A 26,571-nucleotide genomic window follows, 5' to 3' on the forward strand; every position below is an offset into this window, starting at 1 on the left:
TTTTCCCTTTCCTTTCGAGTAAGCGTGTTCACCATTAAATGTCTTTTCCTTCTCGCTTTGTGGTGAGGGAGCCCGGCGCTTGGGGTCTCTGGGGCGGCTTGGGAAGGGAGAGTCCCCTCCTGCCCTGCGCTGTGATTTCCACCCCCAGCGTGCGTTGGGTGCCTTTTCCTGGTGAGAGGCTCCTTGTTGAGGGAATTGCTTTGATCGGGGCGAGCTCAGAAAGCACATTTGAAGCCAGCTAACCAGGGAGGTTTTTCAAAGAGTTGCAAGCTGGTGCATGTAACAGATTTGAAGTTATAGTCTACTGAACAAAGTAAACGCGTTTTCCCTGGAGGTAGGTGAGTCTGTATCCCCTTTGAAAACCTGCTTTAAACAACATTCAAACTTGGATACCTGTGGCAACGGCACTGAAAGTAATAAATTCTCTGAAAGGTGAGGGTTGTCTCTTTAATTGGTGCTAGGGGTGAGCTGTTTGAAGGTTCAATTACTTTGTGCGTGGGGAGGGCCCGGAGCTTGTGGAGCAGCCCTGGTGCTCGCAGTAAACGCATCTCGGTTGGTCGGGAAGAGCTGAGCAATCCGAACTGTCAGCAGTCGAGTCTCGGGCTGCAGAAACGCATTTGCAACTGCTTACCACAGTGAGGAAAGCAGGAGCTTTTATTAGTAAGGATATATCACGTTTTCCTACTAAGTCCCTCTAGTTCCCACATGTTTTGCTTATGCTGGAGTGGGAATGATGGGCTTTGCTTGCTATTTTGATAGATGATGAAAGGCAGACATGAGGTGCACAATATGTGACTTGATATTTAAAACTGGCACTTTCCGTGAAGTACGTACGTGAGGCCGCTTGTCGATGTCGCGGTCGCACGCGTGCCCGTGCAGCGGCCTTGTAAAGCTGTCACTAAACGCAAAGCCACTGCACCAGAGAAGAGGCAAAGCAGAATAATGTACTTGCCTACCTATTGGTGTGACTTTCCTCCAAAGTAAAAAAATTGCTTGTTAGCCGTTATTGAAGGAAAAATAATTAAAATCAAAAAGCTTTGCCGTGGACAAGTGAAGCTTGCAGAGGTCTCGTTGGGCTGGGCTCCCCGCAGCCCCGGGGCTGTTTGTCCCAGGGCCGTTTGTCCCGCGGAGCTGGGCCGGGAGCAGGAGGGTTCTGCAGGGAAACACCCTGGGTGCCGCAGCCTTTCCAGTAACAGACCCTGGAGGGCTTTCAGTGCAGTTTGTCTCCCACACGCTGGTCAGGTGCGTTCAGCAGCTCTCTGCTTTGTTTTCACCTCTCCTGTTCTCCTTCCTCCCCTTTCCGCTCCCTGTTCTTCCCGTGGGCTGGGTTGGGATGCAGAAAACGGGGTTTGAAGAAAAGAGCCCAAAAGCTGGGGCAGGGAACACGGGTCGCAGGAGATGGCGAGTGCAGGGGAGCAAACGGCCAGGGAGCGTCTTCACAGCCGCCTCCCTTAACCCACGTCGCGTCCCAGCTGTGTCTGGGGTCTCTGTGTCCCTGCTCCCGGGGCCCTGGTGCAGCGCGGGTCCCGCGTCGCCCGTCGCTCTGCCTGCTGCGTCTCCCTGGTTAACGTTTGCGTGCAGTGAAACTCAAGTTGGATTGTTATTGTTTTATTTTTTTTTTCAGTTTGAGACAGCAAGTGGGTGTCTTAAGGGGGTGAATTTAATGCAAAGTGTATTTTGTTAACTTGGATGGCTTCTTCTCTACCTGGCATTACATTCTCCAGTGTTAAAGCTGGAGGATGCTGTAAAGGCATCTTCTCTGCTCACTAGCACCCAAAGTCACTTGGCAAATTGATATTTCCGATGCTGTTCTAATACAAGAGCAGATTCTGGATACCGATGTTATTCCCGAGTGGGAAAGTGATGGTGATCTGCTCCTTAACATGGGAGAGTGAAGTGTTGACACAGCCTCCCCTGGGCATTGAGGTCATCAGCGTCTCTTTCTGAGCGCTTTGAGCCGCAGATTCGAGAGCACGAGGAGAGACCGTGGTCTGAACTTGATGGGCGGGTGAGGCCCTCAGGAAACACCACATCCCCTCATAGACAGAACCACAGCAACATTTTGTTTGGAAAAGCCCCTCAAGATCATCGTGTCCAACTGTTCCCCCAGCCCTGTCCCTGCCCCATGTCCCGAGAACCTCCTGTCCGTCTGTCCAGCCCTCCGGGGACGGTGACTCCACCACTGCCCTGGGCAGCCTGTTCCAATGCCCCACAGCCCTTTGGGGAGAAATTGTTCCCAGATCCAACCTCAACCTCCCCTGGTGCAACTTGAGGCCGTTTCCTCTGCTCCTGGCGCTTGTTCCTGGGGAGCAGAGCCCGACCCCCCTGGCTCCAAGCTCCTTTCAGGCAGCTCAGAGATCAGAAGGTCTCCCCTCAGCTCCTGTGCTCCAGCTGAGCCCCCAGGTCCCTCAGCTGCTCCCATCACACTTGTGCTCAACCCCAGATGAGGTGCGAGATGATGTGTAAACCCTTGGCAGCCTGGCTGGTGAACGCCGGGAGCAGGGCTGATCCTCCTGCGTTGGCTGGAAACCTGGCCTGGGCTCAGTTAACCAGGCTGGACCTGAAAAACGCGCTGGGCTCCTGGAGGCGGGTTTGGTCCCTCTGCCCGTGGTGCGGGGATCACTGCAGGTAAACCCCGGGTCGCTGGTTGCTGGCTCTGGTTTCTCTTTTGTTTTGGTGCTTGCTCCCTCCGGAGGCTCCTGGAGCTTTTGCTCAGCCTGTTTTACCTGCTCTGGAGGGATTTGCCCCGTGCCGGTGGCTCCTGGCACCCCTTCCATCACGAGGAGGGTGCCGAGCGATGGGCTGGTGGTGGACACGTGGCCGAGGCAGTTGTATCAGTTATGCCGAAAAGTTTGCCCACATCTGCCTCTGGGATTCCCAGCCGTGTGGGTTGGATTGTCCTGCCCTGTTGCAGGTCTCCAAATAGCTGAGAAACGCCTGGAGCACAGCAAGGAGGGGGCGACCTGCAGGCTGCGTGGATCCCTGCAGCTGCCTGGACACGATGAGCATGGGAGGCGAGGACGGGCAGGGGCCTGCTTGGTGTCGCACTGGGGGACACGAAGGTCCCTGCAACCCAAACCATTCTGTGATTATTGCATTTTAAGATGTTTTTCCAGGGGTGGCTGCGCACAGCTGTTTGTCGCTCAGCGATGTCCCACGAGCAGAGGCCCATGGCGTGGGGGGCGTCTCGCTGCTGGCTTCGGGGACCTGTCTGCCGAAGGTTTTCCAAATACTTTGCAGGTGTTGCTGGGCACATTAGCTCAGGCAAATCGAGTTATGTGTGCCACGGGGGGAAGAAAGGTGCTGTGCTCCTTCAGAGGTGACTTAATGTTTAATTAATTTTGTTGCCAAATGAGGCATGAGATACAGTGTGAAATATACTGTGGCACTGCGTGCGTGGAGGGCCGGGGTGGGCGCGGAGCGCTCCTGGCGCCCGGCGGCGCTGGGGGCGCAGCGGCAGCGTCCGGCTCAGCCGGGGGCGCTTGGCAGTTTGGTCACCTGGCTGTGGAGATTCTGGCTTTGTCTGTCCTGGGTGGCCTTGTAGGGTGGAAATAGGCATGAGGGAACATCAGAAGAGGAAAAAGCTGAACTGGGGGTGAAGATTTCTTGATTCGACTGTTGAGAATTTCTGTAGGGGTTGTTTTGAGGCTCTTTTCGCTGCCATGGTTAACGATTGTGGTGGGAGGATGTTGTTCATTGAATGGGGGAAAAGCGCAGTCCAGAACAGCTGCCCTTTTTTTAATCTTGAATTTTTCAATTAATTATCCACTTAGCACAACTCCAGAGCCAGCAGGGAGAAGAAACATTACAAACATTGTCCATCTTCTGTTGACCCAAGGAGCATTCCCTGCCTTCCGCAGGGACCCGGGGCAGCGTCTCCCTCTGAATGGAGCTGTAGAGGAGCAGGAGGGAGGTGAAGTTAATGTGGCACAAGTTCTTCTGGCAGGGAGAGTCTTCATGGTTAGACAGGGACCAAAAATAAGTGGATGATAAGTTTTGAAGCATCTTCTGCCCGTCTTTCATCCCTGGGGATAAGGAATCAGTGAGGGTTTTCCCCCTCCAAAAGCCATTGCTGTCTGCATCGTGACACTCTCTGGTACAGACACGGTGGCACCCAGGAGTGTCCCAGGGACAACCCGTGATGGCCCAGCGGGACCAGCCAGGGGGACACTGGGGTTGCCTGTCCCCTCTTACCTTTCTGCCGTGTCCTGCAGAACCCGGGGGGACACAGGTGACTTGACGTGTGACAAGGGACCAAACCCGTCCTGTGGTGAGTGTGCGGCTGCAGGGAGGCCCTGGGCCCTTCTGCTTTCTGGGACCTTTTTTTAAAAAAAAATAAGAAAGAATGAGGTGGTCTCTCTTCCAAAGACTCCTTAATGCCCCATTAACATTGTTACACAAAACAGCAGCGTGCCATTTAATTAGAAAAAATACGTACTAACCTCTACCATATGTTGCTCTTCTCCTTGTATTTGCATTTGAAAGTCCGGCTGAATTTCAATGTGAAACTGGATTTTATCCAGATGATGAATGGCCCGAGGGGCTGTGGGAAGGTGGATGTGCTTGGTGTTTGCTTTGGTGGGTTCTTTTATTTTTAAGAACAAAATGTTGAAGCGAATTTCCTTGATTTCTTGTACCGTGGTTCAGGCTGTTCAGACCTTTCCTTTGGAGTCTGGAGTGGACGTGTCTGGCTGGGTGGCCATTCCTGTGAGCTCTGGACTATGGGCGCTCCAGGCCCCAAAGGAGAGGGATTGAATTTACTCGATTTCCCTTTAAACGACGTTTTGGTGGCAGCTCCGCTCGTGGCCAAGGAGACAGTCCTGTTAACCTCCTGTGCTTCTGCTTTCAGCCGCGGCTGCTCCGTCCTCGCAGCTCTGTAACCTCCTTTGCTGATTTTAAGAAGAGATTTGGTCTCGGCAGCCACTCTTTCTTTCAAGCCCTTTGTGTTTCCAACGTGCGCTCAGACCGGGTGGCATCGGCTGCTGCAAGAAGAGCTGGTTTAGAGCTGGGTCTGGGCAGTGCATCCCCACAGCATCTTCCTGTTGCCTGGACTTTGCACTTGGCTCGAAGCTGGGCTTTTCTCCTCGTCTGAGGTACTTTTAAACTGGCTTAAGCTCTGTAACAAACTCAGCATGACGCTGTTGAGCTGGGTCTGCTCACACAGCTCTTAGGGACCTTTTACCTCACCTACCTGGCGAAGAATCTCATGAGAAATCACTTGATGTCCTGACCGCTCCCCGCGCCGTGCGGAGCGTGGCCGGGGCCGGGGTGGCTGCGGTGCTCGCGGGGGAGCCGCTTGCCGCAGCTTCTGACTTCTGTTCTCCTTTGCTCAGCCCCTTGGACATCAATTCAGCCTTTAAGACAGTTTTTGTTGGGTTTTTTTTTGTGTTAATGCAGCTGAACTAATATGATTGCATTTCCAGATTGGGGTAATGGAATAACAAGTCAGGAAGCTCTTTTTTTTTTTTTTTCCTAGGAAAAAAATAGGATAATTTATGTCACTTCCAAGTTCTCCAAGTGTCCGTTGGGAAGGTCTTTCTCAGTTGCTCTCGGCACGAGGGCTCCCTGCCGCGTGGCTGCGCGTGTGGCACACGCTGTACGGTGCGCCAGGATCGGAGCAACCACGGGGTTGTCCTGGGTGCCCAAAAGAATGGGTCTGCCCTTCCTCATGGTCTGGAGGGGCCGCATACATCCCCCAAGTGCCGTATTTGGGGCAGAGACCCTTGCATGTGTCCCTTGGAGTGGTTTCACCAGCATCCCGAGGTGCGTTGGCTTTGCCCATCTCCGATTTCAGAGGACTGATCTCGAAAACAGCTCAGCCAAATCATCTCGCAAACGCCAATTTCCTTTCTAAAAAGAGAAGGATGTTGTGGAGTTCGTGGCTTCCCATTATTTTCCCCACTTCGAGCGCTTCCTCACCGCCGGTCCCCAGCGCCGGGCTGCATGGTCGGCTTTGGTCTGGGGACAATGTGACCGCTGCCGGCGCGCGCTGTGGTGCAGGGTGCTGGTGTCTCGGAGCCGCACGGGCTTTGGCTCCGTAGCACACGGACCGTGTTCCCCGGGCCGGGGCACCGCGCGGTGGAGCCCCTGTCCTGGCGCAGCCGCACAAGCCGGCGGCGGCGTTTGCCCTTCTTTGGGGATGTTGTACAAAGGTGGTGAGTCACCGTTCCACCGAGCGATAGTTACCCTGCTCCTGCCTTGTGTTTGTGTTGTGTAGCCAGTGGGATTATTTATAACTTAGCCAGCATCCCGAGCCCATTGTTTCGGCAGGGAGCAGGAATGACTAGATGACTTCCTGAGATTTTTTTTTTCTTACCACCCCCTCATTTTTTTTTTTTAAATCTGCTTTTCCTTCCAAGTATTATATTCGCCAGTTGGATGCTCTTCCCCCCACATCTTCCCCTCCTGATCGTGCGTCTGTGCCGCTGACAATCCCACTGTCGGTGTTGCTTTAACTCTGCAAAGTCTCCCAGGAGACACCGGGGTCTGTGCCCCGGGAGGGCTGGGGCACCTTGGGGTGGCACAGGGGCTCTCGCCTGCCCAACAGGTGCCGGGGACCGCGGCACGAGGCTCTGGCGCCGCCATGAGTGGGGCAGGAGTTGCCCTGTGCCGCGGATGCTGCGGGGTGGGTCCAGTCCAGCCGCCAGCACAGGATTGCATCCCGGTGCTCTGGTTCTACCCTTTATCACTGCCCCGCTCAGGGTGTTAACTGCTGAGATACAAAGGTCTCACCTGAGCCTGCTCAGGGAAAAGCCATTTCCATGCTGGTGGAATGGCACATCCAGCCCTGGGGACGTGGCAATGGTGGGGATGGATGAAGCGGGTCCTGAGCTCCTGTCATTGCGTGTACAGCCACTTGCCCAGTGGCGATGATGCCATCCAGGCAGAGTTCGCCCTCAGTCCTGGAGGTCTCCTGGTTCTTGTCCTCCTCCTCTTTTTCCATCTGCCTGCAGTTAATTCACTGCTGATACTGCAAGACCCAGGAGTCACCACCATTTTAATTAAGCCCTTCTCTGGAAATTAGTGTGGGGGGTAAAGGTGTGCAAAATGGAGAAAAAGGACACGTGGGTGGTTTGGTTTGCTCAGCCCATCTGAACCTTTGGGAGGAATGTGGAGGTTGAGCTTCCTTAGGGAGCAACACCTCGGACCCCGGCAGCTGCTGTCCACGGCTCCTCTTTGTACAGCCCAGGTCTGCTTGGGAGCTTCTTGCTTGAAATTGTGGCACAAGACACCTGTTTTGGGTTTGCTTTAGTCTAGTTCTCCTGGCCGAGCAGGATGCTCTGAGGTGGTGCCCGTCCTGGCTGCGTTCCCTTCGTTAGCTTCATTAGCTTCTTCTCGGCCGTGATGCCACGAGCAGCCGCTAAGGTAATGCGGCTGTAGCCACGACCTGCAAAAGCCACCCAGGGCTGAAACAGCTGAAGAGGAACCAGTCTTTGCTGCCTTGTGACCAGCAGAGATCCTGCACAAGTCCTCTCGGTTTCTGTTAGTTCAGAACTCAAAACTTAGCGCTGGTGTATTTTTAAGCTCCTGTTTCTAGCCGAGGTGCCTGCAAATCCTTGCTTGTCCTCTGGCTGGTGGTAGAAGGTACCTCGTGGCCCCACTGGCTCAGGACCCGCAAGGAAACGTGAAGTTGGGCCAAATAGAGCTCTGCTGCTCAGGTGTGAGCAGCCAGGAGTGGAAAATGAGTCCTGAATTCTGTCCTGTGGGGTTTTTACATAATCTTTAGAGCTGGTTTTGCTTTTCCAGGTTTCTTGTGGTGCAGGGCACTGGATATGGGTGAGAAACTGGAGTGTCGAGTGAGGTCCTGGGCTCGGGGTGGTGCTCCAAGAAGGACCTGGGAACTGAGGCGTCTCAGGAAACTGGCGTCTGGAGCCAGTGGCTCGCTGCGGGCTCCTGGACCGTTCTCTGGGTTGCTCGTTGCAGTCAGACTGGAGGTTTTTTGGACCAGGCACTGAACTTGTGTCTTGTCGGAGTTGGTCCCAAAGACGGTAGAGCCCCAGTGGAGCCATTTAGGGTTGCGCAGGAGCTCGTGCATCCAAGATGATGCTTGTGCTGGTGCTTCTCCTTCCTGTGAGGCTTTTGAGCTGCTGTTCCCCTGCCTAGGGCACCCTTCTCATCCCAGACACGCAGTTATTTGGTTTTATCCCCTTGCTGGAGTCTGCAGGCAGCGATCTCCCAAGTAAAGCGCCGCTATGGTTCCTGTACCGCAGCGTTTCCCTGGAGCGGTGGGAGAGCCGAGCCTGGGTGGTACTGAGTTCCCACTACTCCTCAGGTTCCTTTCAGCCGAAGTGCGTGGAAGATAAAGCCGAGGAAAAAGATGAGGAGCTGCCGTTCTCGCTCCCTGCTGTGGAACCGGGGCAGCCCAGGGGCTCTGCCAGCAGGACACGCACCGCGCGGCAGGGGCAGCCTCGAGCGCCTCCCGCGGCAGCCTCCTGGGTCGGCGCGGGAGGAGAGAGCAGACCTCCCCCAGCGCGCTTGGTAGTTTTAAAAGCCTTGTGGTTTTTTGTTCTGTTTTCTTTAAATAATTCTCTAAAGAGTTGAAACTGCAGGACTGGTGCTTTTTTAACCAAAGAAGAAAACTGAAAGATGAGTGAGGCGTTGTGGTTTGGGTCCCCAGTTGGAAGGATCTTAGCGCGCTCTGGCACATTAGGCTTTCAGGCCTGGTGAGCACAAGTGCTCGCTCCAGGAGGTGGGTTAAGAGCTGGAGTTGTGTCTGTCCACGCAAGTACTTCAGGGATAACCTGTGTCGCTTCATGTTATGCCGGGAGAGGCTGTCTCAGCTCCGTCTCTGCTGCTGCATTTCCCGCTCTGCCCTCATTTTTGGGGCAAGTCTCTCCATACGTACAATAGCTAGAAACAGTTTTGTTCCCTAGAGAGGCTTTGAGGTTTAACATTTATAAAATGCTTTGAGATCTGCAGATAAAGGAAAGCAAGACAATAAACAGCGACTGGGGCTGTGCCAAAGAAATACCCTGTATCAGCACAACAGAGTCGTGCAGGATTGGGTGGAGATGCCTTTTGTTAGAGGGCGAACAACCGCTCCGGGAGCCTCTGCTTCAGACGTGGTTGGGACCCCCTATAACAGCAACTGAGCCTGACCCTGGTGTTTAAAAGAGCTTGTGTTGAGGAGGTAGCAGCTGTGGATGAGGGCCTGGTTGAGGCTCCTGGGTGAGTTCTCCCCCCGGTGCTCTTGGGCTGTCCTGGGAGTGAACTGGGTCCGGATGAGGTGCTGCCAAATCGCTCTTTGCACTCTGGGCAGCGCATCATAAAATCCCCTGGTAAACTTAATCCACTCCATAAACCTCGTTAACTTTCTTTTAACTGCCTGTGCTTGTCCTTAGAGTGAACTCCTTTATAGTCCCCCGAACAAAGGCGGGCAGGGACGAGGACCCGGGTGGGAGGAGCGCGCGGGGCCAGGACTGCGCGGCACTGGGGCTGCGCGGCCGCCAGCCGCTCCGTGGACATGGCATCCCCGAAGAAGCCGCATTGGGGTAGGTGTCCTGCCAGACGTCTGGGGCTTTCCTGGCAGAGGGTGTGAGGATGGAGCGCAGAGGAGTAATTTTGAGTGGCTCGCTTGGGAATTCTGCTCTCGAGGGATCTGGAGGCAGGCAGGCTGGAAATCCACAGGGGTGCCTGCTTTTGGGTGCTGTTCAGCTCTTGGGCAGGAGTGGAGAGTGTTAACGCTGCTTGAGGACACTTGGTCCTGTTTTGGAAACAGGACGCGTGCCTCTGCAAGGGTAGCTCAGCTTCTTCTGCTGCTTCCCTGCCTTCCCCGTAACGTGCAAGTCCCTCAAAACCCATTAAAGCAAGCCGCGGCAGGGCGAGCAGAGGAGGATGCTTAACTGCAGCACAAAACGAAGTGAATTGCGAGCCAAGGGTTTGGGGGTGAGGCAGGGACCCCTGGTCCCTGTGCCTGTTAACTGCGGTACCAGCTGGGGGACGTGACCTGGGTTGGGGGGGTTTCCTTCCCCTGCGGAGGGCTTGTTGCATGGCTTTTGTTGCAGCCGGTTTTAGAAACAAATCAAACTGATGCCCAGCTCTCTGGAGATGCTCTTGCTTTGATTTGAGTGGCTCATACGTATTTAGTTTTAACTTGAGAGAAAGCAGTTTATCTGGATGGCTACAAATGGTGCTGAAATGAGGTGGGCAACAGGGGCTCTTGCTCTGGCTGAGAAACCTCCACCTCTTAGTTTGAAAGAGACACGGGCTTGTATTTAAGTGAAGAGTGTGCTGTGTGCTTTGAAGTGGACAGAATTCCCTTGGGACGCTCTGGGGCAATGGAGGCTTTGGGATGCTGTGGAGATGAGGGGGAACAGACAGGGTGGACAAAACCTCTGGAAACCCAGAATTAGCTTCCCACGAGAGTTAAACCTCCGTGCCTGGGGTCACCAGAGGTAGATCTGTGCTCCTTGTCCTGATCAGCGCAGCGTGGGCAGGAGCTGAGCAGCCAGATCCTCGAGTGTGATGGATCTCAGGCACTGGAGGGGTTTTACAAGGGTTTTCGCCTTCATTCTGCTTGTCAGGAGGGTGCGGTGCGTTAGCTGCATGGAGGTGGCTGTCCCCTCCGGCCTCTGACCTGCTCCCCCTGCCGCGGTGGCAGGAGCAGACGGGGCTCTTGTTTCGCTGGGAGATGGGGGCTGCAGTTTTGCAGAGAGCTAGGCCAAGGGTCACTCAGGTCTCCCCTTCCCCGTCCTGGGGGCTGCTGGGGCTCGTTGTGCTCCAAATGGGGAACGGATTTTTCGTTGGGTTTCCTGCTGTCTTATGCGTTCAGCAGCCTCTGGAAATCTCGGTGAGCCCCAGAGCTTTCTCAAGGTAAACGCAAAGCAGGAAGGGCCCTTTCCTTCCAGAGCAGCAATGCCTCAAACCGCCCCATGGGCCCGGTGCAGCCAGGAGCGTGGGCCATGGCCAGGGTGTCCCGGGGTCTCCCAGGAGCAGAGGTCCTGTGCTGGAAGCAGCCCAGTTGTTCGGTGATGGCTTTCATCCTGCACGTTCACAGGCTTTCCTCGCTGTACTCAAGCTAGGGTTGTTGGTTTTTTTCCTTCTTCTCGTTTTTATACATGTATATTCTTTCCAAAGTTGTGTTTGAACGTGCAGCCGGTTTTCTGCGAGGCAGCAGTTTCTCTCAGCATTTTGCTCAGCTTTCACCATCCTGACAAAATGTGGAATTCCAGGTTTTAAGCCCCTTTAAAGCCCCACAAGCTTCTGTGCTTGTGGGTTTTCACGGAGGAAAAAAATCCTTCAAGCTTCTTGTAGGTAAGAGAGAGCAAACTTCAGACAAAATATTAGAGAAACTTCTAAATGGTGAATTGTTCTAGACGGTTATATTGGTGTTCCTGATAAGGAGTGTTACCGCTCGTCTAGACAAAAGCAATAGAAGAGAAAACATCATGTAGAGGAGAGACAGACGAGATAATCTAATAGGTCCCCTTTTGTCTCCAAGCTGTGGCCCTGGGTAGCTCGCAGCGCTGGTGCCAAGGGTGTTTGAAGCGCTGGGAAGCTGGGCTGGGTGCTCAGGCGGGGCAGGCGGCCGATTCCCCTCCCCGGCAGCAGCGGGGCTGCGCGTGCCGTGAAATGTTGCTCCCTGGTGTTGCAATGGTCAGAAGAATAAAGGCTGCTTTCGTGAGATCTTCATGGGCTTCCTGGGAACTGTGCAGTGGGCTTTTCAGGGTCTTTTGCTGTTGTTCGGATCAGTTCCTGCTCAGTGTCCTGACGTGATGCTCGAGTAGCACCCGGGAAATGGTTTAAAATGCACACACAGGGAAAAAGTGTCGGTTAATCCTAGAAAACAGAGCAGCCGTGGTACACGTTGAATGCCATGGTACATGTTGAGTGCCATCTACTGGCACCTCACCCGTGGCATTGACGTGTGTGCCCGGGGAGAGGTGTCACCAGGGCCAGCGCTGTGCTGCCTGGTGGTGATGGGTCCCCTCTGCTTGTTCGGCGATGTCCTCATTGTCCCAGCAGTTTGTGATCCCAGAAGGAGGTGTCTGCTGAGGGTGACACGTCCCAGCCTGCGCCGGATGCACCTCTGTGGCTGATGTAACGTGGGATGTGTCCATGCTGCTGGTGGCTGAAGCCATTCCTGTCCCCTTCCTTGAACTGGCCCCAAATTCTCATCTACACATTGAACCAAATCAGGTGACAAAATCATGCTATCATTTTGGTTGGAAGAGACCCTTAAGATCATCAAGTCCAAGCAAACCTAATTCTGGCATTAACCATGTCCCTAAGAACCTCGTCTATACACCTGGTAAACCCTGCGGGGATGGCGGCTCAGCCACTTCCCTGGGCAAGATCTGGATTTTTTTAAAAAGCAACCAAGCCGCCATCCCCTGGTCCCTCAGTCTCTTTACCAGCATCTGCACTGATGCGCTGTGTCGGGACAGGGGTTGTGATCTGGTTTTAGGGACAAAGGGGCCGAGGGACTGGAGCAGCTTTCCGGTGTCCCTTGGCCGACGTGTGACTAGAAACAGGCTCCATGCATCATTGATTCCTGCTGAGGTCAGGAGGCCGACTGAGACCTTCCCTGGTGGGCTCCGCTCCATCTACACCAGAAGCCTCTGGAAAGCTTACAAAAAGCTGATGGTTTTATGTTTTTCTTTCAGGTAAGCAAATCCCGTGACTTGTCCCTGCGGGTGCGCGGGGAAGTCAAGGCACAGAATGTGGTTATGCAAAGGTGTGGATTCTGCACAGGGGAAGGGACAAGTGAGCATCTTGAAGTGTTTGTATTTAAAGAGGGGGGAAAGAGTTGTGGTTCTTGGAAATGGTGCTCTTAGTAGCAAGTTGATCGAATGCAGCCCTTTTTAATGCAATTTACATAATCGATGGTATATTCAATTACACAAATATTTGGCAGAGCTCTAAATAGGTCACATCTGTCCGTAAACTGTTGTTAAGGTAAATATCTCCCTGTGCTGTGTCACATTCACCAAATTCTGTACGAGCTGCTGCCTGGGAGGGAAGGCTCCATGGTTGTGGGTGCAGTTGTCCCCCAGCCTTTGTGCCTTGCACACTGCTGGTTTGGGTTTGCTTTGGAGGCGCCTTGGTAAATCTGGCTTGCATATTCTGGGGATATGCGGAGGTCTGCGGTCCTGGGGGTTTTGGCTGCGGGGTGGTGGTGCCGGTGTTGCCCACCAGTTGCTCTCGGGCGGGTGGCAGCCGCGGTCCCACTGCGCGGTGCTCGCCGGGAGGAACGAGAACACAAAAGGAGGGGTCTTGGCTGTGGCGACCGCGGTCTCGGAGCTGTTTGCCAGCAGAAGCCGGAGCAGCGGGCCCGGGGGGGCAGCCACGCAGGTGGCGGGGAGGACACTGTTTGGGAAAGTTTGTCTCATTGTGTTGAACAATTCTTCTTAGATGATCCTTCCTGTGGGCTGAATCATCGTCTGGGGGAACACGGTGGTTCGGTCACATCCTGCACAGTCTGGGCATTCTGAGCTGGGTGGTGCTGGGCTGTCCAGCACCCTGCAGGATTGCAGACCCTGCGAGCTGGCTCGCAATAAAGGCTCCGGGAGGTGCCTTCGCTTCAACCTCCCCTTCGGGATTTGTTTCTCCCCCTGGCTCCAGGGAGCTCTGCGGAGTGGGCGCGGATGTGTTAGCGATAGAGCAGAGCCGCCGTTCACCACCATCGCTCTCCCCGGTGAGAGGAGACTCACAGATAAACTACCAAGGCCATTGTGGTCGCGTGTTCGTGCATTTGACTGTTTCCCTGTTTAATTTCCACGTAATTTGGAAGCAGTCTTTAATTTGTCTAATTTTTAACCGCCCCTGGGCTCCCTACCTGCTGGTGTTGGGTGAGCTGGGAGGACTCATGTCCTTGGTTGGTCTGAAATGTCTCTCTTGCAAAGTTTTGGGTGGTTTTTTTTGGCCAGGTGTAAGTAAACAGGCTTTTGTCTCTTATTTTCTTGCTTGGTGAGTAATGGAAACCAAGTGGGAAGAGATTTCTATCCCCCAGCAAAAGGACAGTGGTCTGGTTAAGTCTCTGATACCGTAATTTTATTTTACATTGCAAATGAAACAATACCTGGAAAGATGCAAATCAGAGCGGAAATAGAGGTGTATGCGTCTAAGTAAAGTAGCGGGGGTGTAGGTGCCTGTTCTGTGCATCTGTGCCTGTGTGCAAAATGTAGAATCGCCTGCAAAATATGAAGGGTCAATACGGGGCATCCTGGGGGACCCGCAGCCGTCGGATTCCGGTCCTCGCTGGCGCTGGGGGCCGTGCGTGCTCAGCACGGTGAATCCTTCCTGTGGACGCTGAGGGCCTGCGTCTTGCTCTTCTGCGGGGTTGGTGTCACCATGAACTGCTTCCAGCAGCTTGGTGGCTCATCCCCGACACCCAGAGCGGCCCTTGGGGCTCCCGCCGTGCCCAGCGGTCCCTGCGGCCCCTGCTTTGCCGTGTCACCGTGCAGAGGACCCCAGGGCCAGCTGGTGGCAATGTGGTTCCTGCTGCCGCCTCATGTCAGGTCTCTGTTTCCATCCACGAGGAGGGTGGTAGCAGAGCTGCTCCCTAAACTACGTGTTGATCCAAGGCGTTTGCAAGGAAAAAGGGAATTCACCTGTTACCAGTCTGATTCAAACCCGTGTTGTTCTTGGCCCATTTCCCTGCGCTTTTGTTCCTTAGACCATCCTTGCTGTCCTGCTTCCTGCAGCGCGTGGGTGAGCTGTTGGGCTCGGGTGGAGGCTGGGGACAAGGGACATGGGTATGTCCGTCCCGGAGAGGCTGGGGACAAGGGACAGGGTGGGTTTGTCCCACAGGCTGCTGACCTTTCAAAAGCTCCAACTGGTCAAGCCCCGTGTTATCCTCCATCTCTTTTTCATGCTGCTCCTTTGTGCTCTTGTTTTGTCATTGCTGTGCCTTTGTTTTTACAGCTGGGGGAAGTGTTTTGAGCTTTAAAGTTTATTTTCTTCCCTCTGGTTGTCGTCACAGGTTTGTTTTCCTTCTCCCCTGGCATCTCGCGGGTTTTCCAAGGGGCTGGGCCCTCTCTGCTCCCTGTGCCTTCTCCCCTGCCCTGCAGAGGCCCTGTGGCCTTGATAGTTTAATGAATCCTGTCCGGTTTGACCTGTCCTCCAGGTAGAGGGTAGCCCTGCAATTTGCCACTGGTGTGCCCTGCAGGGCTCTGGGTCTGGTCCTTGGCCACGCTGTGGACACCATCGGTCCCACCATTGGCACCACGTGCAGTTGGTTTACAAGGCCTTGATGAGGTTTGGGCTGGTTTGGGTGATTTGTTTCCCTAATGATGACTTTAAGCAGGTGATTACCAAAAAGCCACTCCCCAAAACACAGCGGGGACCTTTCTGTAGGGTCTGCAAACAAAGCTTGTTTCTAAAGGGAAAGGTGGTTGAATTTGCTTGTTGGGTTTTCTTGTTAAACTCTTTGTACCCCGAGGAACCCCAGGAGTGACCCGAGGCTGGGACAGCTCTGCTGGGGACAGGTGAGAGAACTGGGGGGTTCAGCTGGAGAAGAGAAGCTCCGGGGACCTTATTGTGGCCTTTCCGAACTTAAAAGGGACCCAAAAGAAAGATGGGGACAGACTTTTGAGCAGGTCCTGTTGAGACAGGACAAGGGGTGATGGTTTAAACTAAAGGAGGGAGATTCAGGCTGGACATGAGGAAGGAATTGCTGCCCTGAGGGTGGTGAGAGCCTGGCCCAGGTTCCCAGAGAGGTGGTGGATGAACCATCCCTGAGACATCCCAGGCCAGGCTGGATGGGCTCTGAGCAACCTGAGCTGGTGAAGATGTCCCCATCATGGCAGGGGGGACTGGGGAGCGGGAAAGGGCCCTTCAGCCCGAACCGTTCTGTGATTCTGTGATCACTGCCCAAAGCATCTCCTGGCCCCCTTGCTCCTCCTGGACAGGTCGGGAAGCCGACAGCACGGAGGGGCAGGGGTCAGGACCGAGCTGGAGAGCAGCGTGGCTCCATCTGTCCCCTTCTTGGCGCATGACACTGTGGCACCCACCCAAATGCTTGATTTCTCCCCAGGCAGCAGAGAAGCTGGGCCTTGCTGTCTTGGCCATGCAGCCTTGGTCCAGCCTCCGTTTTCGAGGTGGTGGAGGGGATGGGATGGAGCTCCCCTGCCTGGGGCAAGGCCTCCAGGTGGTGTGATGGTGAAAACCAGTAGTAATCAAAGCAAGAGAAGGGGCTGCAAGGGTGGCATCGCCAGGGCTCCTGTCCTGCCCTCCAGGTGTTTGGCACCACTTGCTTTTGGGGGAATTTTTGGACCCTTTTTCTTTTTTCTTTTTTTTTTTTTTAAATTGTTTTGTCGTGCGCCGGGAAAGGGAAGTGAACAAATTGTATAGTCCTGTCCACAATTGATGTCCTGTAAACAGCTACCGGCTGCCTTCCATTCACAGCTGTTTTTTCCTATTGGGGGTGGATGAGGCTGGAAGATAAGCAGGCAGAGGTGGTGGCTGCTCCCAGCACCCAGTTGTCCCCTTGCAGGGGCTGTGCCGGCACTGAAGGGCCATTCCTGGGGGGTCTCTGGATGCCGAGATGCATCTGTGGGCTTTTCCTTGCCAAGGGCTGGCACACAGGCCTGGGGAGCCAGCGAAAAAACAACTTTGCTAGTTTTACTGGGACTAAAGCTAATTACTAGTTGACTAATTTTATTGATTTCAAATCCCTTTTAGCAGAGATTTTGCTGTGAGGCTGATCGCCAGAACGATTAGGACACAAAGCTGCTTAATTTGGAAGTGTTTATCAAGCAGCCTTCTGTCACCTCTGTTTCAAATCAAATTATGGTGACACCGGTGTCTCTATCCGTGGGGCCTCGTACCGTTCCACCTCTGACGGAGGCCGATGGGGAGCAGGGTCTCCCCGTTCCGGCTCAGGACGAGCTGAGGTTAAGCGTGTTCGTCAGGTACGCTCGGAGGCTGCTGGCTGCACGGTTTCTGTTGCCACCACATCCCAGCCCACAACTGCAGAGCTGAGAGCACTGCCCGGCTTCCCAGGCCTCGCTGTGGGCACCGTGCGATCATCAGTAAACCCGTGAGGATCATAGGGTCACGGAGTCATTTTGGTTGGAAAAGCCCCTCAAGATCAAGTCCAACCGTTCCCCCACCCTTGTCCCTGCCCCATGTCCCGAGAACCTCCTGTCCGTCTGTCCAGCCCTCCAGGGTCGGTGACTCCAGCACTGCCCTGGGCAGCCTGTTCAATGCCCCACAGCCCTTTGGGGAGAAATTGTTCCCCAGATCCAACCTCAACCTCCCCTGGCACAACCTGAGGCCGTTTGCTCTGCTCCTGGCGCTTGTTCCCGGGGAGCAGAGCCCGACCCCCCTGGCTCCAAGCTCCTTTCAGGCAGTTCAGAGATCAGAAGGTCTCCCCTCAGCTCCTGTTCTCCAGCTGAACCCCCAGGTCCCTCAGCTGCTCCCATCACACTTGTGCTCCAGCCCCTCACCAGCTCCGTTCCCTCCTCTCCACTCTCTCCAGCACCTCAAGACTTTCTTGGCGTGAGGGGCCCAGAACTGGCCCCAGATTTGAGGTTTGGGCTCCCCAGTGCCATGGATGGAAGATACCGTCCATGTTCATGGCAGCTGTGGCTGCTCCTGAGCCTTGTCCAGCCACACCAGGGGCTTGGCCTAAATATTTTTAATAGACTTTAAAAAAAAAAAGCCTAGCCTAGTGATTTTCATGGGAATCAGATTAGGGAGGGTGCTCTGGTGCTGGCAGATTGCAGAGGCAGCACTGGGGGAGGGAAGGGCTCAACCGCAGCTTGAGCAGCATCCCTGGGGTGTCCCCCACTGTCACCGGTGGGGCTGCTGTGGGGCTCCCCTTGCTGCATCCTCCTGACGTGGAGAACTGCACACCTTCAAGCACAGGACACACGGACCTGCTGGAGAGGGGCCAGAGGAGCCCCAGGAGTGACCCGAGGCTGGAGCAGCTCTGCTGGGGACTTAAAAGGGGCCCAAAAGAAAGATGGGGACAGACTTTTGAGCAGGGCTGTTGAGACAGGACAAGGGGTGATGGTTTAAACTAAAGGAGGGAGATTCAGGGCGGACATGAGGAAGGAATTGTTGCCCTGAGGGTGGTGAGAGCCTGGCCCAGGTTCCCAGAGAGGTGGTGGATGAACCATCCCTGAGACATCCCAGGCCAGGCTGGACGGGCTCTGAGCAACCTGAGCTGGTGAAGATCTCCCTGTCATGGCAGGGGAGGCACCCAAATCATTCTGTGATTGTATTTGAACCAGATGGCAGCTTTGCAGCAGTGCCAGGTCTCCTGTGGGCGTTCTTGGTGCAGGATATAAGAGCAAAATCTCTGGATATTGCTGCACAAACAGTTTCCAAGGAAAAAAACCTGTTTTGGGGGCAGAATGTCCTGCTCTGCATCCCTGCGAGTCCTCTGGGTGTGGAGGGACAGCTGCCCACCCCCAGACCAGCACTGTGCCCGGGGGGCTTTGGGGGCTCTGGTTGTTGAAAGCAGAGCAGCATCTCTTGATGCAGCATTTTGGATTCCAGAGACCCCCATGGGTGGGGGTTGGAAGCTGCACCCCAGGACCTGGGCAGGAGGGACCACACATGGCTGCTGTGGTGTGGGGATGGTGCTGAGAACCCTGCACCACCCTCCTTAGTGCCTTTCCTTGTTGAAGAATACTGTGTTTAAAGTGGTTTTTGGTTTCTCCTGGGTGAGGAACGGCTCCCAGTGCCTGATGTCACTGGTCGCTTGTGTGTGGCCTTTGTCTCTCTGTTGGGTGAAGGGGTTTTTGCTGAGACTAAATGTGGACAAATCATTTTGATCCGCACTGAGAACTTAGGAGGGTTTTGTCTGTCAGGGAAAAGAATTACGGTCTGACAGCTACATCTTATTCTATTAGTATGTTTTAATTAGAACATGAGCAAGAACTATGTTATGAATATTCATGATCAGGCTTATTAAAATGCACAATTAATCTGTACGCTTTTTAATAACTGTATTAATGGAGAGAGGAGGTTGTTCCTATTTTTGTTGTTTCTGAGTAGGAAAGTGTGCCTCACCTTGGTTGGTTGGAAAACGGGTTTATTTTACAATGCAGTTGGCTCCCGACAGCAGCGTTCGCGCGGGGGCGTCCCTGGAGCTGCGCGCGTGCCCCGTGCAGCCGGAGCCTTGCGGGCGCTGTGGAGCCGTGCGCGCAGGAACCGGGGTGCGCGGGGCTCAGCTCGCTTGTGCAGTGTCGCTCAGCTCCGCGCCACGCGAGTGTTGACGCGATCTGTGGCTCGGATTTCAGATCTTTTGTGGGACCACCTGAGCCGGGTCCTCACCCCGTTATCATCCCTTAAGACGTCAGCTAAAACCCAGGTTTGGTCACTTAGATCACTTATGGAGGGCTGCAGAGGCCTCCATTTCCTCTACAGAAATGAACGGGCTAAGTTAAAACCAACCAACCAACAACAACCAAACTAAACCAGCAAAAACAAACTAGTGATTTCTGCATGCCCCAAACAGCTCAAGTTCTGCTCATTTTAGAATGAAAAATACACAAAGATCCCAGTTCCAGACAGCTAGTGATTTAAAATAGTTAATACAAGAGGGCAAAAAAGGCATAGGAACAGTTACACAGATTGGAGCAAAGGTGCCTCCAGCTCATGTCGGGGCTCTGGCCGTGACCAGGCTTCCCTGTCTTCTCTCCTTCCTCCTCCTCCTCGGTGCCAGGCGATGCCTGTGGGAAGGTCAAGGCCAAGGGCTCTGCCGGTGGAAAGCGTGACCTGGAAAGTGTGGCCGCGTTCGGCGCTGCCACCTCTGTGGGGATCTTGTGGTGCAAGTGGAGCAAAACCCTGCTGGGGGGGTTCTCCAGAAGCACCTGCCCTTGGCCAAACTGCGGGGTTTTGCAGGGTTGGCAGAGGGCGTTTTGCTGCCAAATTTCAGATCCTTCCTCCCGTACAAAGGGAAGAGCAGGTTGGGATTGAATGTAGGACAGATGCCAGAAGTCGAAAGCGGGCAGTCTGTTTTTTCCTGGCTTCATCCCAGAAGTCCCCAACTCCTTCAAACACCTGCAGGCTGACTTGGTTTTTGCCGGCACCTTTCATGCTGGTGACTGCAGCTTGGGGAAGGCACGAGACCTTTTTCGTAGCAGGTTTCAGGCGTTTGCTGTCACGGGCACGTTTGGGGGTGGCCGAGCCTTCGGGTTGACTTGCAGAGCTGTGTGCCGCTGCTTTGCTGCTGGCATGGGAGGGCAGTAGCCTCACTGCACCGCGGCAGCCGGGACCACAGGTCGCTGGCACCGGGGGGGTTTCCCCGGGGGGTCGGGGCCGCTCACGCCATCTCCGCAGCGCCCAGGGCCCGCAGCGTCTCTGCGCAAGCGGCTCGTCCCTCGCAGCCTGCCGTGCTGTGTGCCGTTGGAGCCCCCGAGGTGGTGTTGTCCCCTCTGGTGGCGCCGCGCTGTGGAGGTCGCTTGTGCAGAGGGTTTTGCCACGTTCAGGGGTTGCATGAGCCTCTTGGCCTCAGCTTTTGTTTCCTGTACCACCCGCTGTCTCCTCTTCCCTCCTTTGTGGAGGCCTGGCAGTGACTGATTTTTTTTCGGGAATTTTGGCAAAAAATTCATCTTGGGCTTCTAGGCACCCGAATCTCCTCAGAGCCCCCCGGCCCTGCCGAGCGCCCCTCCCTGTGCGTCCCGGCCTGGGGATGCTCCTCTGCCACCCATGGGTCCGGGACAGGTGCGGGTGGCTCTGCGGGAGGACAGGGTGATCCGGGGCCGGCGAACGCACGTCCTGCCCAGTGCAGGGATGAGGACGCCTGTGCCTCAGCTTCCCGGCTGGCTCTGGGGCTCCTGAGGCGTCTCGTGGGGCCGCCAGCCTCAGCCTCAGCCCGGCCGGTGCCACTGTCCTCGCCCTTCCAGCGCGAAGGGGCGAGTTTGCCGAGGGTGGCTGAGGCTGCGGTTCCTGCTCGTGTCTTCGCTGTGACCGTTGGGAAACTTTAAAAACACCCGTGAAAGCAAAATGAATAGAGAGGAGCATTTTTGCCTCCTGTTCTCCGCTGGTGTTTGCAGGGTATGCAGATGAATCGCTTTAGAAAAACACATTAGCAAAGCAAAAGTTTATTCTAGGAAGTAGGAGGTGGGAGAATTGGCAGTAATTCTCCCTAGTATCCAAGGTATTATTAGAGGCTTATCCCTGCTCTGCACAGTAATCACATTGGAAATTTTTGATTAGAAAACAAAATCTAAATGAGAGTTATGAATATTCATTAGGTGTTGAGATTAATATGCATAATTATGCAAATTAGACAGCAATTAAACACCAATTCTCTGGGGAAATGATTAACACAAAGGCACAGAAATAGAAGGATGTAATTTGAAAGAAGTTTCTGGTTAAATGAACAGTAAGGGGAGCGGAGGAGACAAATACAGAGCGTGTTTGCCATAATAATCAGCTTTGCTAAAATTAAATTGGAGTGCGCCCTGCAACCCTGCCCCTGCCCTGTGTCCTTGCTCCTGCACGCGTCCCTGTCGCTGTCCCTGTCGCCGCTGCTGCACGCGGGTCTCTGCTCCTGGCGGAAAACCTCGTGTCGGGCCGTGCCAGCGCCTTGGGACGGGGAGATGCCTCCTCGAGAGGACGCGGACCAGCGCCGTCGGGAAGCCCGGGGCCGGTCGGGGCTCTGCCGGGAGAGGTTTCTTCCGTGCAGTTGTGGCACCAGCTTCACCTGTGAGAGCTTTGCTCGATGTGGCTCTGGGTTCTTTTGTCCTGGCTCACTGTCTCCTCTGGGTCCCTTGTGTGCCTGCAGCCCAAGATGCAGCCTGGGTAGACCTGGCAGAGGATGGAAGATGATTTCCTACCGCACATTGCAAAACCCTCCTGTTTCGTTCCTTTGCCATTTTTGGGTCGAATCCGCTTTGCCGAGGGTACACTTGGAGGGCTAAAAATGAGACGGATAGGAGTCTGCTCTGATGGTCCCTGTGTTGGCAGTGCACCTTCCTCTTAAATAGCAAATGCGCTTGAACGAGCGTGGCTAAGCCACAGGTAACGTTGTACCCCCAGCAGTTCCATCTGGGGCTTTCAGGTCTGGGCACTCGTTTAATCTGCTGGGGTGCGATGAAGGGCAGAGTTTGGCCCATGATATAGCAGCACTGTGGGCAAAAATGAGATCCCGCTGGAGCACCAGGATGTACGCGATGCGTTTTTAACTCGTCCTGCTCTTCGCCAGCAGCCTCTGGGGAGAAGAGATTCAATGACACTTTCTGGAGTAAAACGAACTGCAATACTCATTTCTCCCCTTCCCGCTGCCCTGTGTTTTGAAGAGTTTCCAGGCTGTGGTGGGATTTGCTTTGAAGTTTGTGGAATAAACTCCCGTCTGGAGTGGGAAGGATGAGGAGGGAGAGGGGAGGATCAGTCACGCCAAATGGAAGTGGTTTATTAGTGAAAATATTGTTTTGTTTGTAGAAGGAAGAGTTAATTTTGCGAGAACACCTTTGAGGCTTTGCTGATAAAGCAAGAGTAACCTTTGTTCTTCCTGTTTTTTGGCAGGTTTGGATGAAAGACCGGGATCAGGTTCCTGGGGAACGGGGGATCAAAACAGCTCCACGTTTGACCAAGGAAGGGTAAGGACAGAGCACAAACACCGAGCTCCAACCAAAATAAACAGGGGCTTTACCGTGAGCTTGTGCGCAGGTCTGGTCTAACCCTGGAGCAGCTTTTCTTGCCCATTTTGGACCTTTGACGCCCTGTGCGGGTGACAGCGGGGAGAGCGACCACCCATCCCCATCTCCCCGGGTTTTGCTGCCTCGAGGTCCCCCCTGGAGAGGCTTCTCCACCAAACACCTCCCCCAGACCCACACCCTTGGCGTTGGTGTAGGAAGCGGGGACTCCTGGCCGTGGGGTCCCCAAATGGGGGAGCAGGTTGAGGGATGTCACCCAATGGGCTGTGCCCCCACTGTGGGCTTTGGGAGCCCGAGGCACCGACTGGGGCTTGTTTTGGGGAGAATCAACCCCACTGGCCGGCCAAGGTGCCCAAGGTGGAGATGGAGAGCATGGGACAGGTTTTGAAAAGGTTTTGGGGTTGTCGTGTGCAGGGACAGGAGTTGGACTTGGTCCTTGTGGGTCCCTTCCAGCTCAGGACGTTCTGTGATTCTGTCGCTCTATGAGTCGAGGTCGCAGCAGCATCTGACTGGGGCCTGAGGAGAGGAAGAGAGGAGAGACATTACCTTAATTGAAATGGTGTTATTTTGACAGATGCTTGTGTTTTAATGGGTTTGTGTGATTCATCTTTGCAATGACATCTTTCCCTTCCATTAGGTCAGTGCCGGAGCAGGCACTGTGGAGTCATTTCTCATTTTTATAGGTCTTCTCCTCGCCCCTTTGCCCCCCTGGCTCGGCTGGAGGGTCCCGAGCCCCAGCGCTGCCAGTGTGGCACCGTCCCCTGAATGTCCCTGTTTTGGTGCCATATCCCCTCCCAGCGCTGCAGGCTTGTGGCTGTGCTGCCCTGCTCTCCCCTGTGTGAGGATAAGATCATTTCTGTGCCCTTTGCACGAGGAGCCTTTGGCTTCGAGCCTTCCTGTGATGGCAGAAACTGAGCTCGTGTTGCTTGGCGTTCCGCTCAGCGTCCCGATGATGACTCTCCTGTGTTTTCCAGCAGAGCTATGGTGAAGGCCCCCACTACGGCGAGCACAGGGACCTGCCGTCCCACAACAGCATCTCGTCATCGCCATTCCTGGGAGCTGGGCTGGTGGGTAAGTGGCCAAAGCCGGGGAGATGGCGTGTGGTGGTGGGAGCACCGGCTGGCGTTCTGTTCCGCGTGTTGGACCTGCTCCAGAAGGTGCTCTCAAGGCTGTGCTTGGAGGAGTTGCTGTCCAGAGGGTCTCGTCAGTGCCTGGCATGCATGACAGCTGCTGTATTTGTGATTATTTATCTTATTAGTGTGCTGGGGAGCAGCTGAGGGACCTGGGGGTTCAGCTGGAGAACAGGAGCTGAGGGGAGACCTTCTGATCTCTGAACTGCCTGAAAGGAGCTTGGAGCCGGGGGGGTCGGGCTCTGCTCCCCAGGAACAAGCGCCAGGAGCAGAGGAAACGGCCTCAAGTTGCCCAGGGGAGGTTGAGGTTGGATCTGGGAACAATTTCTTCCCCAAAGGGCTGTGGCGCATTGGAACAGGCTGCCCAGGGCAGTGCTGGAGTCACCGTCCCTGGAGGGCTGGACAGACGGACATGAGGTTCTCAGGACATGGGCAGGGACAGAGCTGGGGAAATGGGTGGACTTGATGACCTTGAGGGTCTTTTCCAACCAAAATGATTCTGTGATTTTTCCCAACTTTACAGCAGCACCCAGGGGCAATAGTGGAGATTGTTGCTGTGCTGGCACAGGATGGGCTGAGTTTGCTTTTGGGAGCTGGTAATCAAGGGAGGAAAAGAACCAGAAGAGAGGGGAAGAAAAGCCCCAGCTCATTGTTAGGCCTTTCCAACAGGCTGATGGCTGCTTTGCTTTCCAGCCCCACGCTCCTGGGCAGTGCAGTCTCTGCGGGGAGCTGGAGGTGCCCCCACTTTGCTGCAGTGGCGCCTGGGGGGTCCTTCTTGTGTCCTGCCCGGCTCCGGCAGCCCCGTCTGGCTCCTCCATCTCCTGCTGCGACCAGGCAGCACGAGGAGCTGGTGGGGACCGGTGAGTGCCAGGACGGTGACCGTGCGTGACCAGATGCGTGCGACAATTCACCCAGTTACCTCTCCCAGCTCAGGGGTGGGAGGAGAGATTATGAGCAGAAAATATCCATCCAGAAGGGCTTAGAGAGAGCTCTAATGGCATTAGGTCAGGAATTGGGGTTAGTCCTCCCCACCTTTGCCCACGCAGCGGTGATTAAACCCCCAGTGAGCGTGGAAGGGTCCTGCTGTCACCCCTCTTGCTGTCGGGGGATGATGTTTAATCATCCCTTGCGGGTTGTGTGCAGGCGTGAAGAGCATTTCTGAGCAGCTTCCCACTGTCCTTCTGCAAGGGTGCTTATTCCTTCGCGTTTTCCGCCCCAGGAGGTTGTAAGCAGAGCAGAAGAGATATTTCTTAGTCAGACAGGGGCGCCTCGATGCAATTCAGCCAGGTTTCTTGGGGGAGTGTGTGGGGGGGACCCATCCCGACCCGCCCCACGCCCGGGGCCAAGGCAACCTTGAGAGTTTCCAGCCATGGAGCAGCTGCCTGGGGAGGAACATGGAGGTTTCCCCTTTGATGTGTGCGAGGAAGACACGTTTGGCTTCCTCTCAAAGTCAGGGCTCCCAGGCTTTGGCAAGTGCTGCGGCCCTCCCTGGCGAGGCTGCGAGCCCAGCCGGTCTCCAGCACGTGGAGCCGGAGCCCGCGCTGCTCCAGCGGGTGGTTTCCACCCTCTCTGCCGTGGGGGACGAGCCTGGCCCTGTGGCCGCAGGATGGTGGCCACGCACTGTGCCTCAGGCTCAGCACCAGCCGGGCTGCGTCTCCTCCCGCCAGCACGAGGTCTCAGCCACCGGCCTGGTCGTTTTGGCTGTGGGACCAGGGGCTCCAGCACCAAAACAGGAGCTGGGGTGGCCGGGAGAGAGCAGCCAGGAGGGGTTTTGTTCCTAAAACTGAGTGTGGATTAAAGCAGGAGACATCAACTCATGGGGCAGATTGCAAAATACGTAAGTTTTATTTTGCCTGCGTCTATGGAGGATGATGGACCAGAGGAAGATCATGGGTGGGATTTGCTCTTCCTCATTACCAAGCTGCTTCTGAAAACTTTTCAAGTAGCAAAACAGTTATTGGTAGGGGAGAGAAAAAAGAGCAGAATAAAACAAGCTCTTGCACACACCGGTGCAGGAGCAGCGGCCAAGCGGGAGGGAAGGGCGGGTTTCGGAGATTGTGTCCTTCAGCTGCCGGGCCTGGTTTCTAGCGCGGCCTGGGGGGCACCAGGCCCGCTCGTGCTGATGGGCCAGTTGAGTACAGCTGATGAGTTTTTAAATGAGGCTGTTTTACCACGCACAAACCGATCTAACAAGAGCAGGGGTGTGGGCAGGGAGATTTGGGAACTGCTGGGTGTAGTAGCTGTTTGGATAAAGGAAGAAATGGGTTTGAATTGATGTAGCGTGCTTTGGAAGGAAAAGTACTGATTTCTTTTCAGCTGGGATGCACAGATGTGGTAATTGAGGCTTATGGATGCTCCACTGTGGTGAGGCCCCCTGCAGTGCTGGTCCAGCTCCGGGTCCTCAGCACAGGACACACACGGACCTGCTGGAGAGGGGCCAGAGGAGCCCCAGGAGCGACCCGAGGCTGGGACAGCTCTGCTGGGGACAGGTGAGAGAGCTGGGGTGTTCAGCTGGAGAAGAGAAGCTCCAGGGAGACCTGAGTGCGGCCTTTCTGTGCTTAAAAGGGGCCCAAAAGAAAGATGGGGACAGACTTCTGAGCAGGGCCTGTTGTGATAGGACATGGGGTGATGGGTTAAACTAAAGGAGGGGGATTCAGGCTGGACATGAGGAAGGAATTGCTGCCCTGAGGGTGCTGAGAGCCTGGCCCAGGTTCCCAGAGAGGTGGTGGATGAACCATCCCTGAGACATCCCAGGCCAGGCTGGACGGGCTCTGAGCAACCTGAGCTGGTGAAGATGTCCCTGTCATGGCAGGGGGGACTGGGGAACGGGGGCGGTCCCTCCAGCCCAAGCTGTCCTGTAAGTCTGGGATTCTTCCCTCCCCTTC

The 26,571-nt window shown here is 55.0% G+C and overlaps 1 protein-coding gene across 17 annotated transcripts in view; it reads left to right on the forward strand.

Moving 5' to 3' along the window:
- Positions 1-26,571, forward strand: part of TCF3 (transcription factor 3) — a 70,938-nt gene that overhangs the window by 13,573 nt on the left and 30,794 nt on the right. For 11 of the 17 annotated variants that reach the window (XM_065858002.2, XM_071799674.1, XM_071799681.1 and 8 more), the window contains exons 4-5: positions 22,426-22,499; positions 23,531-23,627. In XM_065858002.2, the coding sequence (XP_065714074.1) occupies positions 22,426-22,499; positions 23,531-23,627 (171 nt within the window). Of the gene's footprint in view, positions 1-9,448; positions 9,492-22,425; positions 22,500-23,530; positions 23,628-26,571 lie in introns of those variants that run through there. The other 6 variants (XM_071799682.1, XM_065858003.2, XM_065858007.2 and 3 more) reach the window with 2 other exon arrangements.

Source organism: Patagioenas fasciata, chromosome 27, assembly GCF_037038585.1.
Source record: "Patagioenas fasciata isolate bPatFas1 chromosome 27, bPatFas1.hap1, whole genome shotgun sequence".
NCBI lineage: Eukaryota > Metazoa > Chordata > Aves > Columbiformes > Columbidae > Patagioenas > Patagioenas fasciata.